This window comes from Rhipicephalus microplus, chromosome 7 (assembly GCF_043290135.1).
Source record: "Rhipicephalus microplus isolate Deutch F79 chromosome 7, USDA_Rmic, whole genome shotgun sequence".
NCBI classification, from domain to species: domain Eukaryota; kingdom Metazoa; phylum Arthropoda; class Arachnida; order Ixodida; family Ixodidae; genus Rhipicephalus; species Rhipicephalus microplus.
The window spans coordinates 36630232-36648891 of NC_134706.1; the positions used below are offsets into that span (position 1 = coordinate 36630232).

At 49.3% G+C, this 18660-nt stretch overlaps 1 protein-coding gene across 1 annotated transcript; it reads right to left on the minus strand.

Annotated features, from left to right (window-relative positions):
* Window positions 1-11827: 11827 nt before the first annotated feature.
* On the minus strand, window positions 11828-12844 carry LOC142767748 (venom allergen 5-like). Its single transcript, XM_075869978.1, has one exon. The coding sequence runs from the start codon at window positions 12842-12844 to the stop codon at window positions 11828-11830; it is 1017 nt and encodes a 338-aa protein (XP_075726093.1).
* Between the last annotated feature and the right edge of the window lie 5816 nt (window positions 12845-18660).

An 18660-nucleotide genomic window follows, 5' to 3' on the forward strand; every position in this document is an offset into this window, starting at 1 on the left:
GGTTTGTGACGTCACTATGTGGGCGGAATGCCCTTGAATATGTGATAGTAACCGCCCTCAGAGCGTACGGCCTATCTTACGAGGTTTATTGGCATGCGCCGAAAGTTAGCGACATGAACGCGAAATCAGGTGATACATGGGTTCAACCTACAGAAGCTGCCATAGTGATTTTTAAGGAACGCTGTGTAGATGACGACTCTGAGTGCATTCTTGTCCACGCGAAGTTCTTTACCAACGCCTCGAATCCTGGTGAGAAACCGAACCCTTGACCTCGAGCTCAAAAGTGCAATCCAGCAGCTTACATGTGGGACGGTGGCACATGAATGTGGGAACACGGGTGTTGTGCAATCAATATTGATACCAATTAACGCAATGCAGCAAACGATGACGATCAACATAGACCCCCATGACTTTGGTATCACCGACCTGGCATTGCCTCTGGGATTCGCTCCCGGAGACATCCGCCACCTGGCCAGCACGGTGCCAACTCTCGTGGACATCGTCAAAGCGCAGATCGTCATCGAGAGGCGAGTGATTTGTGGCAATTTCCTCGGATATTAAACGAAGCGTAATAGCCGAGATATTGTGCAACTCGCAGAACGGAGTGAAATGATGGTCATTTGGAGCGACAACATCAATAGAGTTTGTGGGGATCTGAGGCGTGCCCACGACCATTTCGCGGGCTTTCCGCCGTAGGGTCGCTCTCCTCGTTCTTTTCCCGTTGCTCTGGCAACGGCGCGTGACTATAGCTGGCGTCACGCACGGGCGCGGCACGTGTTCTCGGGAGGCCGAGACACGTGCGCGCCGGGAGAGGCGCTTTCTCCTCCGGGTTCGGCGCCGGATAAGCACGTGTTTTCTTCGTCCGCGTCCCCTTGGGAATCGCCGGACTGTACCCTGCCTGGGGTGGCCCTTGTCATCCCGGCAGCGTATTTGGAATTGCTGGCCCCGCATCGCACGAAAGAGGGAAAGAAAGAGTGCGAGGAGGACGCCAGTGCTAGCCTCAGGATTGCTCGCGCGGTATTGGTTCGCCTCTGGAGGTGACGTGTTGGTGACGCGCGCGCTGGTGACGCAGCGACACCGACTAAACTTGCACACCTGCACCTCGTTTTCAGCCATGCTCCCCGCTCTGCCATAGACCCTCTCCGGCTAAGTGGCGCAGCCCCCGCCATAATCCGTGGTAACGAGGGACGGGACGGGGTCTGGATTACACATTAAGGTAGCGAAGAAAAGACTTCAGTTGGGTGCTCGAGCTGCCTATTCAAACACCGCGGAAGCCTCGGAGAGGGCATTGTTAACTCCCTCAAGATTGAGCGCTTCGTGGTCATTTGAAGCAAAGACATAAGGCGAATTTTCGCTCAGCCGCCGATCTCCCGAAGACATACCGGCAGTCACTGTCGTGGTCGCGGAGTCACGGAAACACAGAGAAGTGTTCACGGCTGTTCCATCGTGCCGAAGCACCTTTGCCCATTCGGTGTCTAGGATGGATCGCTTCCGTGCGGCGAGGGCGCGAGCGAGGGAATTTCGATAACATGGCGATAGCATGGTGATGGTTTCAATGTGCGAATATGTTATTTCGCACGTGAATGTGCGCGAGGCTTCCATGTCATTCGGAACTGCGTCGTTGACCGAAAAGCGCTTCACGTTTGATGTGTTGGCGTCCCAGATGTGAGCGTCTGGGCGTCTGCCATGACAGCATGAATTGCGTTTCTACAAGGGCAGTTGGAGCTGGTATGGTGTGTGACAGAAGCGGGATGCATGTGATTGAACGTTAGGTGGTAATTTCGAACTTTAATTCGCACATGAGCGTCGACCATGCCAGCAGTGGCGCGTATGATGTAGTGGTTGATTGAATAAAACAAAATAAAAAAGTCACTCTTCTACAACTCTTGCGGGTAGTACGGTTCGGCTCAGCTCTTACAGGGAGAGGGATGCAGAAAGGCAGAAGGAAAAGGTAGAGAAAGAGTGTGGCGGCAGGTTGTGGGTGCTTCCCTACGGTGGAACAGCCGGAAAAACTCCGCACATTCCATCGCGAGCGCGGGCGTGCGTCACCAGCACGTCACCTACAGACAGGGACCAATAGCGCGCGAGCAATCCTGACGCTGGCGCTGGCGTCCTCCTCACACTCTTTCATTTCCCTCTTTCGTGCGGTGCGGGGCCAGCAATTTGAAATACGCATCCCGGCAGGCGTGTTTACTTGAGTGCTAGCTTCTGTACCGTACGCTAAGCCCACAGCGGTGCCTAGTGCTGGAAGTGGTTGTACCACACCGAGCCGCACTTGCAGTAGGCCTACGCGTACGAGGTTTGCCTTAACGCTCGCGACCAGGCCCAGTGGTCATCGTGAGAGTGCGCAGCATAGCCGCAAGAGAACTTTTCCCGACCGGCGTGTCAAAGCTCGCCTTTGCCTGGTGCGACGTGCTCGCGGTTTCCCCTTATCGTGAACGTCCGCGTGCGGGTGCCTTTGCTCTCCGCGTCCCGGGAGCGGACGTTGTACTGTTGTTAGGGGTGCCGCCAAGGGCAATAAAGTGTTGGTGTATTTCTGTTATTCGAACACTGTCTGTTTTGCCGCGCCGCGCATAAAGGCATTGTTAGTTGAGCGCGCACGGAGCGGTGCGCTACACGCGAGTAGGTCACAGAACAGTCGTGGCCCTGTGGCTCGCTAAGCGTGAACCCGCGGTGATGATCTGCTACGGTGAGTTGCGAGGTCACCATAAGTTAAACTTTACACATAACATAACGGTGAGGGCAGAAATGCGCCCGGAGTGTCCGCATGATTGCCATCGCAATAAAAATAAGGTAAACTATTGGTTCTACTGTCTTTCCGCACCATTTCGTAATGACAAAACATACTGATGGTACCTGTCTGACACAGGCTGTTTTAAAGTAAAGCGGGGTGTCGATTGAGCTAGTTGGTCATCTTAGCTCTGTCTTTGTTGTCGCCCCTGTTGTCATCTGCACTATAAATTAAGAGCGAAGCTTTCTTGACAAAATTTACCGGCTTTTCGTGAGCGCTACTTCCCACTCCAACAAAGTTCTTTGCTAAGACACGTTGCCGGGATATAGTTGTTCTGCATTCATAATTCGTATGGTGTAGTGCATCACGACCGGTTGATTTGATAGAGTGTGTGTCCGAGGGTATCGAGAGATTAGGAGTGATTCAGTTCCAAAACGCTGCTGGTGTGTCGAGTGAACAGTTGAACTTGAACAGTTATTGGAGCCGTTGCTTTTTATTAAATGCGAAGCATTTATTTTCCTACTGCAAGCACTTTTGGCGTCTATCTATTTAGCCGCGATGTCTGGGTGCTCTCGTTATCACCGCCTTAAATTGGGGTAATGTAAAATTAGTATGGGAGGGTAAGATGGTTTAACGAATATGACTCGCTGCCACGTCATGATTAATATCACACTCCCATCGTGAACGTCGTCAAACACATTCCGCCAGACAGTGGCACATCCCCGCGGGTGGGTATGTGCCTCTGATATGCGGGTAATGTACCACAGGTGATTGACACTTCATGTCTTCGTATCCACTCAGGCACGACGAAAACACACATGGCTAATTTTAATGAGCGTCAAGAAGAAGCTGACCTCGGCTGCGTTGCCTCACCGAATGTAAAGGAAAATAAAAGTCAGGGTCCCAGCAGGAATAGAACCCCTGCATTGTGCGTGGCAGCCAAGTATTCTACTTCAGAGGCACGCCTCGTAACTGCCGCTAAAATAGACCGTAATGCTCATGAAGCTTCAATTGAGGGTGCAGTGATTGATGGTTATTCAATTTTATAAACATTACATATGCACTCCTACGATACAGCCGCCACGTCGGGTTAATATCAACTGTAATTAAGCACAATGCACTGAAGGTGATTGACAGTTCATATCAATCAAGCAACGGCTTGAACAGACATTGGTAATTTCAACTCCACAGCGTTAAGAAAAATCAGTGCATGTGCACGAAGTGGATGATAACGAGTAGGCGAAGCAATAGGCCCTAAGGTCCGTAATGGTACGTTGAAGTCACCGACTAGTATAAAGGATGCACATACGGCCGGACGAACAATGGGCGTATGCATGGTCGAATGCACGGACGAACAATGGACGTATGCACGCTCGGACGCACTGAGAGAGAGGTAGACGGACAGATGAATGGACGGATGCGTGGACGGACGGACAGATGCATGGACGGATGCACAGACGGATGACGCTGACGCGGGTAATCACGTATTGTGATGTCGTACAGTTGATTACGCATAGAGTCAGTGGTTCACACATAAGTTTTCGTTCTTTGTCATGCTGGGTTTCAGTTCGGTTTTTAAGGGGCGTGATAGACGCCAACTAGGTCGCCCCTAAGGAGATTCTTTTAAAACGCCAGCGTTGGGTCAACGCTGGCGTCGTCAGCGTTGACCTCACGAGCGCACAGAATAGATATCATGGACCCCGGCAGGAATCGAACTCCAGCATTCTCCGTGGCATTGAAGTGTTTCACCACAGAGCCACGCCAGGTCTCGGAACAGCTTTTCAAGTAGGCCGTAATGTTCGTGAAACGTCCAATGTAGTTGCAGTGCTGGCTATCGAATCTGTAATAACTAACAGTGCATACGTACTCCTATCACGCAGCCGTCACGTTGGTTTAACGACAATTGTAGCGAAGTGTCATACACTGACGCTCATTTATCTAGAAGTGTCCAGGTCCGCCATCCTCGCTGGCACAAGCGCTACATATCAGCTTATACCGCTTCTGGTGTTGCTAATACCCCATGTCGCTGTTGACATCGTTACGCAACTGTAAACATGTGACTGTTCAACATATGTCTATGCATACTTTTCTACATATATTTAGCTTCATTTCGTAACGTGTTGCTCGATAAAAATGACAACGCAGTCACCTTTCTTCCGCATGATTCGCATAACGTCCGTCGATTCCCAAGGTACGTGCGATCTGCCGTTTTTTTTAAAACTCAATCTCTGCAACGGGGAATGGAAACCCTGTGGAACAAAAGAACGAAATATGCATAGGTTGCAGCATCATACTTGAGTGACCTGTTTTTAGCAAAAGGTAAGCAGGTACTTGACGCGTGTATGAATCACTCGTTGTCACAGCTCCCGTTAATTAGGGAGGCGATCGTCGGGCTAATTCCAAGGGCTAAAGTAGCGGCCCCCCGAACTGCACCACGAAAGCATGGACAATTTAGAAGTGGTCCTATTTGGCGCGCCAACGGACGCCAGCTGTGGTCCAAATAACGAGTCAGAGCCGAGAGTTGATAAACAAAACAAAATTATATTCTCAAATAGGACAGATCAAACGATACACAAATATGCGCACTCGGCAATAGGTCAGTACAATATTTCACCACTCTAACAACGGACACTACGCAGTACAATTAGATACACTCGAAACAACGGACACAGACAACAATACGTGCTACAATGCAATCACATGCATGAAACAACCAAGACACTGATACAGTCCAAAGTTATTGGATCAAAATTGTGATGTTTCTTGCCTAGGAAAGACTCACTCAAAGTCCAGCGCTGTTGTCGATCCGCTGCCCCCGCAGTTTCTCTTCCAGGAGACCTCGTCTTCAAATGTCCGCACTCCAAGCACCAAACTTCTTCGTCAGAAACACGTCGGATTCGCACACGTTGCGATTGCAGGACGCGTCTTCGCTTTCTGGCGGTAGACTCACACTATTCCGCTGGTGGCACCAGCCTTCCCCCTTCGGGCGGAAACCCTCTTCATCACCTGCTTTGTCACTGACGACAAAAGCCTTCGCCGACACGGCGGAATGACCCTACGCGCACTTGCGCAAAAATTCCTTCATGTCCTGTCTACGCACACTGCCGTAAACTGTCTTCATCTCATACCTACGCACACTGGCGTAAACTGCCTTCATCTCCTCCCTACGCACACTGGCTTAAACTGTCTTCATCTCCTGATCACCGCTCTGCGCTGCTCCCTTAAATACCTTTTGAGCTAGATTCCAGGATACTCTAATCGTTTTGTCGGCGCGATCGATGCACAGCCAAGGCTTGGGAAAGGGCGAGACGTTTCGAGAGCCATCGGTGACACGTGACGCAACTCTGCATCACCACGCCTCTTTCCTTCGAGATCTTTCCAGGGCTTGCTCGGCGGCCGTTGTGAGCAGGTTGGTCAGTGAAACTACGCTTCCGAGGGGGAGAGACAGCGCGCCCGCAGAGTCTTTGGATGTTTGTTTTTGTTCTTTAGTCTTGACCTTGACGCGTCTCTCTGGCGTTTGGAATCGTCACCATCGCCAGAATTCGGCGGCGCGCGCTTTTCTGAGCGCTTGTTTGTGACACTCGTGTATGTTATACTGCTGTTTTAGGTGCGTAGATTATTCTCTGAGCGTTGTTGCTTAACAATTTTGACACGATCGTTTCATAAACGCGGACCGTGTTCATGACGGGGTTATCTCCTCTGGCGCTGACGCATCAAGTCCCTAAGGGCACCTTCATAAATTTTTGGACCACGGGCTGTACTTTTCGCCAACAGGTGTGTGCTATAGAGCTATGAACCGCGATGAAATAAGATGGTACTTTTGTTTACATCTGCTCACTGAAAATTTGTAAAGCCTGCTGGGGTAAGTTCCTATTTATGAAATATTCGCAGCCAATGAATCAAAGATGTTTGATTGGCTGAGAGGAGACTACATCGCCGCTTATGGGGTGTGAATTGCAAAGTGGCCATAAATGATCATTCCTTCGACATTAACCTATTGTCACTTTATTGGCGATATATCCTTCTAATCGATGTTTGTTATCACTAAATACATCTCGCGTAACTCACAGGCAAGCCAGCGCCCGGCGGGAGAGCTGCTACATCTGCGCGCTGTTCACTCTGGTAACCATGGCGATCACGGTCTCGATTTGCATCTTCCTCTACCTAGGTAAGACGTCTTGTGTAAGACGAGCTATTGACAATACCTCAAGAGTGTTACCTGAACCTTGTTTACGCTCCGAGGTAGGCGGCCATCTCTTTGTACGCAGCCGTGGGTTTAAGCTGATGGGCAGTGATAGCCAATAGGTAGTTCGCACTGACGCCGCTGAAACATGCTTGTTGGAACGCCAACCTTGGCGGGGCAGGAACTTTGTGACGTCGCGTTAGCGTTATCAGTACGTAACAAGCTGGTTCCTTCGTTATCCGCGCGCAGATACCCAATAACGTTCCAGCGATGTCGTTATCAACACGTAAGTACAGGTTAATCGCCGCGTGATTATGTTGCCTTGACGCCATCTACACTGCCATGCCGGACCCTTCTAGTGTATCCTCCACGTCACATGCAATTTTTCAGACCACCAGCTGGTGGTATGATAGATTGCAACCCCACAAATCAATCAGCTGATAGCTGGTCTCGGGAACTTGGGCTTGTCCGCTGTGCATCCTACTGGCGATTGTATACAGGCTTTGTCTGCGGGTTCTAGTGACAGTTCTCAGACCATGTGGTAGAGTGTGTCCGGCAAACTTACGTATGTGCTGTCAAGATGGTGTACACCCACTACGGTTCACTGAACGTGGAAGGCTAGCGTCAATATGGACACCTCATAATATTATCGGTGGGTTTACGTCCAAAAACTACGATGTAATTATCAGGAATGCCGTAGCGGAAGGCTCCGGAAATTTGGAGCATCTGGTGTTCTTTAACTTGCACTGACATCATACAGTGCACAGGCTTCTTATGATTTCGCTTCCATTGAAATGTGACCACAACAGTCGGAATCGAACCCGCGACTTTCGGTTCAGTGCCAATAATGACACTTAAACGAAGCCTTAACGTCGTTTAAAGTCTTTTTGTCGCAACGCGTTCTTTATAATGATCTGCAGCGTGTGTTTTTTGTAATGTCTGAAGCGTTCTCCTAAGCTCTTCACGTGAGTAATTATGACTTCACCGCAGTTGACGTCGTCAGCTCACCCATCAGTACCGTGATCATCTACGTCACCCAGGAGGCCATAAAGGTGCCCTGAATAAGCGGCTCTCCCACCCGGTCGGGTCTTCGGTGAAGACACCATGACATCACCCAGTTGAACGGTGGTCATTGCCATGACAAGGGCCCGGCATTCTCGAGCGCGCGAGCGTGTCGCATATGTGTCTTACGAGAAGACTGGATCGGACTCGATGACAGAGCGAGTACTCGGGTTCTAAGTGAAATGATAATCTATTGTTGCAAATTTGAGCATCAGCGCATCATAACGCGGTCTTCGTTTCGATATATAAGGCACATTATAGACCATGTCGGCAGTATATACCAGCTGCAACCACCCGCGGAAAGCAGCCGAAGAAAACATATCGTAAACAAATGTGCTACATCAACGTCTGCCAAACAGTGCATCTTTGGTGCTTGTCCAACGTCAGTTGCGGTTGCGCTGTCGGCTATCCGCTTTTGAATGGTGCAATGAAAATGGCGTATTTACATCACTAGGTAAGCTGTAGTGTAGTGTCACTGTAGTGTTACGTCTTTATTTCGGCGCTCAAAATGGCGAACACTGCATACAGCTCGAGAACTCACTGACCGGGACTCCGGATTGCCCTGGCCGATCTGGGAAGACGCGCGCTGTCAGCTCCGACTCACCAACACAAGCACGCCTAATACTGCAGGCCGAAGACGCCGCAGCTGCCACCGAGCAAACAAGCTAATATACTCGTCACAAAACGAGCCCAAAAGAAGCAGGAACATAATTTTCTCATTCTTGAAAATACTTGTAATTGTGAATAAAAAATGGCTCTCAGGTACAAAGAAGAGCTTGAAAAAATACCTAATTGAGTTGGGGTTGTGCTGGGTAACCAAGAGCTTAGGTACCCAGCACTATGATGCGCCAGCATGTACGCCAGAGCAGCTTATCTCCGCTAGGAGGCCAGTGGTGGCAGCGTTGTTTATGGCCACGCAGACGCATGGCCCCATCACCCCAGCGATCTTGCGACGCATCTGACTAGGTTTCGCGCATGCGCAATACGGCCGCCCCAACGTTCTGGGTACGCAAGCCGCTTGGGTAACCAGCACTAAAACTCCCTAATATACTTGTAAGGTCAGGCGTCACAGGCCAGGGGAGCGAGTCTCCTTTGTCGAAAAAAATGCCGCCATATCCACGAAGTGAATGATGATGAGTGGGCGAAGCTCCGGAGGTAAACCTGGTAAACCATGAATCCTCCGTACATTTTGCCCACTCGATTTTATTGCAACGCTCCCCCTAGCGTACGTCGCCGCACTATATCGAACGATGACACGCGCCATATGTGGCATCATTCCTATTTTATAACACCTCGCATCTTTCATAATCAACTACACGTACTGCCGTCTAGTTTATAACATCTTGCATCTTTTGGACGGACGGATGGACGGACGGACGGACGGATGGACGGACGGACGGACGGAGGGACGGATGGATGGATGGACGGATGGATGGATGGATGGACGGACGGACGGACGGACGGACGGATGGATGGACGGATGGATGGATGGATGGACGGATGGATGGATGGATGGATGGATGGACGGACGGATGGACGGATGGATATGGCTGTACCCTTTAGATCGGGCGGTGGCTAGCGTAATACTTAGAACTGAACGAGAGGTGGCTACATACAGGGGACGCACAGCCCACGCCTTAAGGAGCTTCGCTCCTAAAAGGGCGCGCTTCCCAAAGAGATGCCCCGCCGTGGTGGTGTAGTGGCTAAGGTACTCGGCTGCTGACCCGCAGGTCGCGGGTTCGAATCCCGGCTGCGGCGGCTGCATTTCCGATGGAGGCGGAAATGTTGTAGGCCCGTGTACTCAGATTTGGGTGCACGTTAAAGAACCCCAGGTGGTCGAAATTTCCAGAGCCCTCCACTACGGCGTCTCTCATAATCATCAGTGGTTTTGGGACGTTAAACCCCACATATCAATCATCAATTCCCAAAGAGACGATCCACGGGAGACGATAATCTCGGCGTAAGCGCGCCCGTTCTGGCAAGAAGACCGCGGTCAGTCGCCACGTTTAACAACCAGCTAGATGGTCCCCGGCCAGCGGATTGCCGGCGGGCGACGTGAGGACAGTGTAAAGACACCCATCCATCGGGATTGGAGTCCCCGGGATGGCTGTCACGCTGGACAGCGTAGTCATCTCGCAGTAATGGCAGCAGGCCTGCAGTCGAACGTTCGCATGGTTCGCGGAACGCAGTGTGCAGGCCGGTGGTTTCGTCTCTCTCTTTCCGACCGAGTGGTCAAGTGCTTGATTGAGAGCGAGAGGAGAGGACGGCAACAAGTGTTTAGTCTGTCCAATAATCGGACTGAGTTGCTTTGGTTAGCCGTGAAAAGAATCGGGAGGGGCAACCAAGGGGTTAAAACGTGGCTCCCGAGTCCTCATGGTCGTTCTGGTCGCAGCAAAGAGTGCTCTGCAGTATCGGCTTTGCCGAGGCAACATGCGATGGTTCCAACGGTGAAAGAGTACTGCAAATATGTGCATAAGTTCCTGTACATAAAGTCGAGTTGTTGCAATGTATATAAAGGCTCTGGTCTACATCCTTGAAACGCTGCAGCAGCAGCCACGACGATACAAGACGGACACCAAGCAACCAACCTTCCACTCCCTTCTTTAGCAACAGCCGCTATGCAGCTGAGAGAGCTCTGCTCAAGAGAACAGATGGAGTGGGTAGAAGGTTGAGTTTTACTATACTCGTCACAAAACAAGCCCAAAAGAAGCAGGAACACAATTTTCCCATTCTTGAAAATATTTTTAATTGTGAAACAAAAATGGCTTTCAGTTACGAAGAAGAGTTTGAAAAAATACCTAATTGTGTTGTACGGCGAAAATGCCCGCAACTATGAACGACAGCGCACAGCTACATTTTAATATTGTCTCTGAGGCAGTTTCCATTCGGCCGAAGACACGTTTGCCAGCGCATGATTAGCGGATGTTTGACTTCAACACTCAAACATGAGTTTGCGCACGAAGGAAAGAAGTGGGGTTAGGGGGGGGCAAAATCTGCCCGATTCATTCACTCAGTAGGACGGGGGGGGGCTACGATGAATCTTCACTCTCTTTAAAGGAGAAACCTCCACATGCTATACACTCGATCAACTACTTAGCCATCAACAAACATGCCATTAGTGATCGAAAAACGTACGTTGGCAAAATTGATGATCACGAAAGCAACTAAATTTGCTGGAAAAATGCAGATAACACCCCCTCCCCCTATAAAGAAAAACGCACCAAGCGACTACAAAATTCTTCAAGCAAGTCGACGAAAAAAGAAGCCTAAATCTGCTGAATATTGGTGGAATTGGGAACTATGAAACGCCGCCACAGCCCATTAGATCGTGGCCGTTGAATAAAGCTTGTTCAAAATGACATGACTTAGGAAGGTACATGCGCTAATGACAAGCCATTCATTAAATCAGCATAGCATATTAATGTAAGGACGAAGTGGGTAGATGTTAGGTATAAGGCAAGTATAAGTTCCTGTTTAACCCTAAAACAGAGAAGACATCAGGTATTTAACTCGTCCTTGAGTATTTTCCTAAACCAATCTGGATCGAGCGCAATCAGGATCAGTCGAGATTAAGAAAAAGCGCCCAAGTGACACTGCTATAACAAATGGAAGACGGTACAATAAGGTTAAATACAAGAGCCTCGGGTGCACTGGCGAAAATTCGTGGTGTTTTACTGTAGTACGAGATACGAAATAAAATATGCGAAACAAACCTACGTGAAATACAAAAAAATGTGTACAATACGCGCGCGTCAAAAGTGTTAGAAGAATTAAAAAAAATGCGTGCCGCCCGAAAACCGTTGTGGTGGCCCAGAGGGTAACCAACGGGCGACAGTCTGTAGTGCTGCCTCTCAGTCGTCACCTTGGCGCCAGCCGTAGAGGGCCAGCAGGGCCATGGCGATCGGAAACACCACGGAGAGGACGACGGTGACAGCCTCGGAGGCCGCCTGCTTCCCAGTGCTGTTCCCGTCATCCTTCTTGGGCTCTGGTGGTGGCGGGTGCCTGGGGGGGCCCGGTTTCCAGCTCCTTAGTACGCAGAGTCCAGAGGGCACGTCGCATATCGTGTCCTGCGGACAGAGCGAGCAGTATGGCGCCGCGTAGTACAGCGGCTTTCCCCCCAGGGGCGCCCTGGGCCCGTAGAGACAGACGTAGATGTTGAAGTACTTCTGCGGCAGAGCCGTCTTGGGCATGATGTTGCGCGTGTAGCTGCATCCGACGGCGTACGTGTCGGCGGCGGCCAGCTGGACGAACTGCTCGGTACCGGACGTCTCGACGAACTTGGCAACATGTTCCTTTGGGAAGAAGATGTTCTGGTCGAACCAGTCGCGCACCACGAAGCGCCATATGACGGGCGCCGTCTGGTCGTCCGTTTTCTGCGGGTGCATGCTGATGCCCACGTCGGGGAAGTCGACTGTCCAGATGCCTCCCACGTGGACGTTCAGGCTGCCGAGTTCGTCGGCGCACAGCCGGGCCTTGGCCTCGGCGATCCTGGCCAATTCGTCGTCCCAGCGCAGCTGGAGCATGTTGCCGGCCGCAGGAAAGTCGGCGAGTCGACCCAGGGCCAGGTGGGACCTGTAGTGGTTGTGCATCCACAGGACGCTTTCGCTCAGTAAGGTCGAGTTGACGAAGTACGTGATGCAATCGGTGAAGGGCTGCGTCATGCACATGACGTGCGAGTCGTTGTACGGAGGCTTCTGGCAGAAGTCCGCGGGTCTCGGAATGTTCGGCGGCAGAGGCGACGTCGTTGTATCCGCAAGCTGCCGAAGTCTCAGGTCGAGGCCTCCGGGACGAACTGATGACGACGGCTGTTCCTGCGGCTGGGCCGGGAAGAGGAGCGACAGCAGTAGCCACGCTCTACGCCAGAGCATTCTTCGGGTCGACGTTCGCCGCTGCGTACACGGTGGCTCGCGCAGCTCGAGCTGGCGGGAGCTCACGCAGCGATCACGCACTTTCTCGTACTCGCTTTATACTGTGCCTGACACCCACTGTGGGGTGGTGCCAAGGATTTCGCGGTGTTATAAAACGTTATGCTACTTGCTTGCTTGCTTGACCCTTTACAAGTGGCTCTTGTTCTCTACTGGAGATTAGCCACTTTAAACGGTATAATAAAATTAAGTTTAGATGACGCAAAAATACTTAATTGATTGTCTAAGGATTATGTAAGTACGTAATTCTTATATGCATTGCGATCAAACCAGTCAAATGTCCACAGAAATTTTTGATTGAGAATGGCCTAATAAATAATTCTGGTTGGGTCTCTAAGATATTCCTAGACGGCAACGAAAATGTTATTTTTGCTGTGGTTCAGACAAGAAGCTTCAAGAAAACGAATACTTTGAGAATAGGGAGTAATTCTTAATTTTCACGAAAAAATTTAGAGATGCTTTTTTCTAAAGCTATAGTGAAACGACCGCAAAAGTAAAACAAAACTGATCAATTTTTTTTGGGCTCTCGACAGTAATAACATAAAGGAGACGACACCTGACCAGACCTGTGTTAGTGAAAATTAAGAGGAGGAATCCAGCATTAAAGTTTTGGGAAAGACACCTCCGATTTGCGAGTGGGGCACCATTTATTATCCCAATAAAAAGAAAGGTGAATATATTCTAGAACTGGTAAACTATATTGTTTATGTAATTTTGAAGTGATGTATATTTGCGAAATTTGTATTTGATAAGAAAACCAGTGTGAGGGAGAATGGACTGTACCGGACCAAGTAGGACCACCCGAGGAGGTTTAAAAAATGCTGGAGTGGTAATTATCGCCCACGAGTGATGCCGTACTTACCGTAAGATGGCGGCTGCGGCAGCCATCTTACTAGGGGAACGATGAGCTGTTGGGTGTTCGGCAATTGTGACGGAGCATTGTCCTCGCGCGCTCGGCAAGTTTAACGTGGCAACCTTTTTGGTGAGACTGTGCTCAAATGCGTCCTTGTATTGCTAGTTTTCTTTATAAAGCCCCGAGTTCGAGACAAATTTCATTGGAGATTAAAACACTGGTATTCGTCTCTGTGGGTCATTTCATCAGAAGCAACTATTTAATTTATGATTAACGCAGGCTTTAGAGGGACAGGTCAAAGCCACTTGATGTATAAATGTGCACCACCAGAAAATAGCATGTTGCTGAGATCATTCGAGGGCAAAAGCTGGCTTCACCATTGCTGGCAAAGCATTGCGGAAGCTTTTACTCCAACATTAAAAAAAACTTTAACCTCCTTGGAACCACTACGCGAATGCATCAGCCTTTTCATTAAAAAAAATTCCATGATGACCAGCAACCAAACTAACAGCAGTGTATGCTAGATTTTGGAAATGAAAGAAGTAAATGCATTCTAAATTCGTGACTCGAAAACGCTCGCTGAAGCTGGAAATTTACATACAGAGAGCGAATCGGTAACTGCGACGTATTTGAAGTTTTCGAAGGGCTAAAATAATGGCAAGGAGCTCTATTTGAAATATTGGGGTATAACAAGGGAGACGCTCTGAGAATGACCAAGATATAAGGCTTTGAGAGAATGCCTACGCCTGCTTTTTCGTCACGCATAATTGCATAACTGGCAATTAATTATTGATTCCCAGTTTAAATAGGTGATCTAACAAGCGTAATATGTATGTGGGAGGTGGAAGCTTGGAACTAGAAGGAAATATGTAAGCCGAGTTGTCATTTGGAGCGATGCCACATATGTTAACATTTACAAGTTCTAGTTGATCTTGCACAAAGAAAGTGTGAGGCCTATATACCCGAGACCAAGGCTCTATCAACATTTTCCTGATTGAGGAATGAATCTCTTATCCGTAATCATCTCAGTGAAGATTCGCACGTTTTTAAATCTGTTTTGACGGTGAGACTGCCGAACCTGCAAAGTATATCGTAGGGGGGATTCAGACTTCTTGGTATAAAACACTGCCATGAATTTTACAACCTCTAGACAAATACGAACAGCGCCATCCTGGAAAGGCATCAAGAATTCGAGCGACGAAGGCTTTGCTTAAATTCCTAAGGACAACACACTTTTACTCGAGTGGCTACAGACTCTTAAGTATGCCGTATACTGCACAAGACTGCCACTCTGCGCGGAGACGTGATTTGTGTGCATGTGTGTGTTTCCCTTCTCTTTCTTTACTCTTCTTTCACTTTCCGCCATCCCTTCCCCCCTGTGCAAGGTAGCGTGCCGGTTATAACAAACTGGTTAACGTCCCTCCTCTCCCCTCTTTCACTTTCCTTTTTTCTCTCTACAAAAGCCAGGGGATGGATTTTGCACGTTTGCCCCTCGGGGTATAAATAGCGACCTAATTCTGAAATTGGACAAACATACATAAGAATGCGGCTATCATACTCTTAAAAATACTTATGCACCAAAAACGGCTCTATCGCATCTTCGTAATCATCAGTGTTTATAGGACATCTGCCGATGTTTTTGCACTATTGCTAGGTTGTAGTTACTGTCATAATAGTTTTTTGTATTTCACCTTCACATACTGCAACTCACTTTTCTAGTATGTATTTTGCTTACATGTTCATAAGTTGAACTGCATTTTCTATTATATTCATTATTTGCCTATGTATGTGTCGATATTATATATATTGTCACGCGCTAGGAGCTCGAATGAACGTACAAAGGGACGCGACTGTCCAAAATCTCAGAGACAAAAAAGGACGTCTCCGCTGGCACGGGTTGCTCGTCTTCGTCTTCCTCGTTCACCGGCACAGAACTGACCCACTGTTCACTGGCACAGAACATCAGGTGGCATTACTCCTCCTCCCAAGAGAGCATCAACCCGATGCTCAAACAAAAGTGTGCACAGCAGTGGGTCGAAGTAGGTAACATAAAGAAACATTAAACAAATTAGTGCACAAGAGAAAATGCGTCCTGGGCCCGGCAATCGAAAATAAACGGCATTCACTGTTCACATGAAGAGTTCACTGGCACAAGAAAAAAATTCGCATCACCGCGTAAAGTATGGTTTTAGGTGGACTACGTGTACAGTCTCTGGGCGTGGTAACCTGCGCTGGGATGATGGCGAGTCTCCGTCTGGAACCACTTCGTAGTTCACGTCGCTCACACGTCTGAGTACTTTGTAAGGTCCAAAGTACTTCCTCAAGAGTTTCTAACTGAGACCTCGCCGCCTAATGGGTGTCCAAACCCAAACTTGGTCACCAGGTTCATAATTAACTTCTCGATGGTGGGTGTTGTACCGCCGTGCATCTGCGCAGTGTTGAGTTCGGATGTGCACACGGGCCAGTTGACGTGCTTTCTCAGCGCGCTGAATGTACTCAGTGATGTCGGGGGCTAATTGGTCGAGCTTGTCGATGTCCTCATATGGAATCATGGCGTCCAGCATAGTTCTAACATCTCGACCATAAACGAGCCGGAATGGTGTGAAGCGTGTAGTTTCCTGCGTTGCAGTGTTATACGCAAATGTTACGTACGGCAGGATGTCGTCCCACGTTTTGTGCTGCACATCCACGTACATAAAGATCATGTCAGCTAGCGTTTTGTTTAGCCTTTCTGTTAAACCATTACTCTGAGGGTGATACGCAGTGGTCTTTCGATGGGTTGTGTAACTCAACCTGAAGATATCATCCAAGAGTTTCACTGTGAATGATGTCCCTCGATCAGTGATGACATGTGACGGGGCGCCATGCCGTAGCACAATTTGATGCATAAAAAACTGGCAACTTCAGATGCGGTCCCTCGTGGCGACGCCTTCGTCTCAGCGTAACGCGTCAAATAATCGGTTGCGACAATAATCCATTTATTGCCAGAAGAAGACAAAGGAAACGGGCCTAGGAGGTCCATCCCCACTTGTTCAAACGGTGTACGTGGTGGATCGATCGGTTGTAGATGGCCTGCAGGCTTTAAATGTGGTGTCTTGCGACGCTGGCATTCACGGCATCCCTTTACGTAGCGTTTGACACAGGCAGACATTTTAGGCCAGTAGTAGAGTTGTCGCACCCGATCCATAGTTCTCGAGTAGCCCAGATGGCCAGATGTGGGCTCGTCGTGGCAAGCTAATAAGACGTCATCGCGGAGGGCTTCAGGCACGACGAGAAGATGAGATCTGTCACCAGCACCGGCGTTCCTTTTGTATAAGACGCCATTTCGTAGGCAAAATGATGGCAACGTTCGCGACATCGGACGAGGAATGGGCGCAGTGCCACCTTCTAAATGATCTATAATCATTCTTAGATTGGCGTCATTTCGTTTATGCGACATCAGATCCGGTCCGTTGACAATTGCCACGAAGGCGCCGTCCTCTTCCGCGCTAGTACTGGCGGATTGAAGAGGTGCTCGTGATAGCGTGTCGGCGTCTTCGTGCTTTTTGCCTGACTTGTACACGATGGTGACATCAAATTCCTGAAGGCGCAGACTCCATCGTGCTAATCTTCCTGAAGGGTCTCGTAGATTTGTCAACCAGCACAAAGCATGATGGTCAGTCACCACTTTAAATGGTCTTCCATAGAGATATGGCCTAAACTTTGTAATTGCCCAAATGACCGCGAGACATTCTTTCTCTGATGTGGAATAGTTAGATTCTGCGCGAGACAGTGTGCGACTTGCATAGGCTATCACCCTTTCAATGCCATCTTGTCTTTGTACCAAAATAGCTACAAGACCAATATTGCTGGCATCAGTGCGTACTTCAGTGTCAGCATCTTCATCGAAGTGGCCGAGCACGGGAGGGGAAGAGAGCCGGTGCTGTAGTTCCGCAAAGGCAGTCTGCAGTTCGTCAGCCCAGACAAATGGTGTGTCATCACGCTTGGGGCGTAATAGTGGCTCCGCAATGTTAGAGAAATTTTCAATAAAGCGCCGGTAATAAGCGCACAGACCCAGAAATCGTCGAAGACTTTTCTTGTCAGTTGGAGGTGGAAAAGCGGTGACAGCAGCAGTTTTGTCAGGATCAGGCCGAACACCAACGGCGCTCACGACGTGACCAAGAAACTTTAATTCGTCGTAGCCGAAATGACATTTCTCAGGCTTGAGTGTGAGATCGGCCGATCTAATGGCTTCGAGCACATTCCGAGGGCGACGAAGATGCTCGTCAAACGTTTCTGAAAACACAACGACATCATCGAGGTAGACGAGACAGCTTTTCCACTTGAGGTCTGCCAGGACGGAATCCATCATTCGCTGGAATGTGGCTGGAGCGGAACAAAGGCCGAAAGGGAGCACTTTGAATTCATAAAGGCCATCCGGCGTTACAAAAGCGGTCTTTTACCGGTCACGTTCATTGACCTCTATTTGCCAATAACCACTCTTCAAGTCGACGGACGAAAAATACTTCGCGCGTCGCAGCTTGTCGAGAGAATCATCGACTCTGGGCAACGGGTACACGTCTTTCTTTGTGACATTGTTCAACTTTTTGTAGTCGACAAAAAAGCGAAGCGTGCCATCTTTCTTTTTCACAAGAATGACTGGTGATGACCAAGGGCTGCTTGAAGGCTGTATCACGCCATCCTGAATCATTTCCTTAACCTGCGTTTGAATCGTGTGCCGTTCGGTTGGCGAAACAAGGTAAGGCTGCTGCCGTATGGGATGCGCGTCGTCGTAGGTGATAATACGGTGTTTTGTTATCGGTGTTTGACGTATCTTTGAAGAACGTGCAAAGCATGTGTGGAAATCCAGCAACAGCTCGCTCAAACGCTGCTTGTTCGCTTCAGAAAGCGCTGGATTGATGTCGAC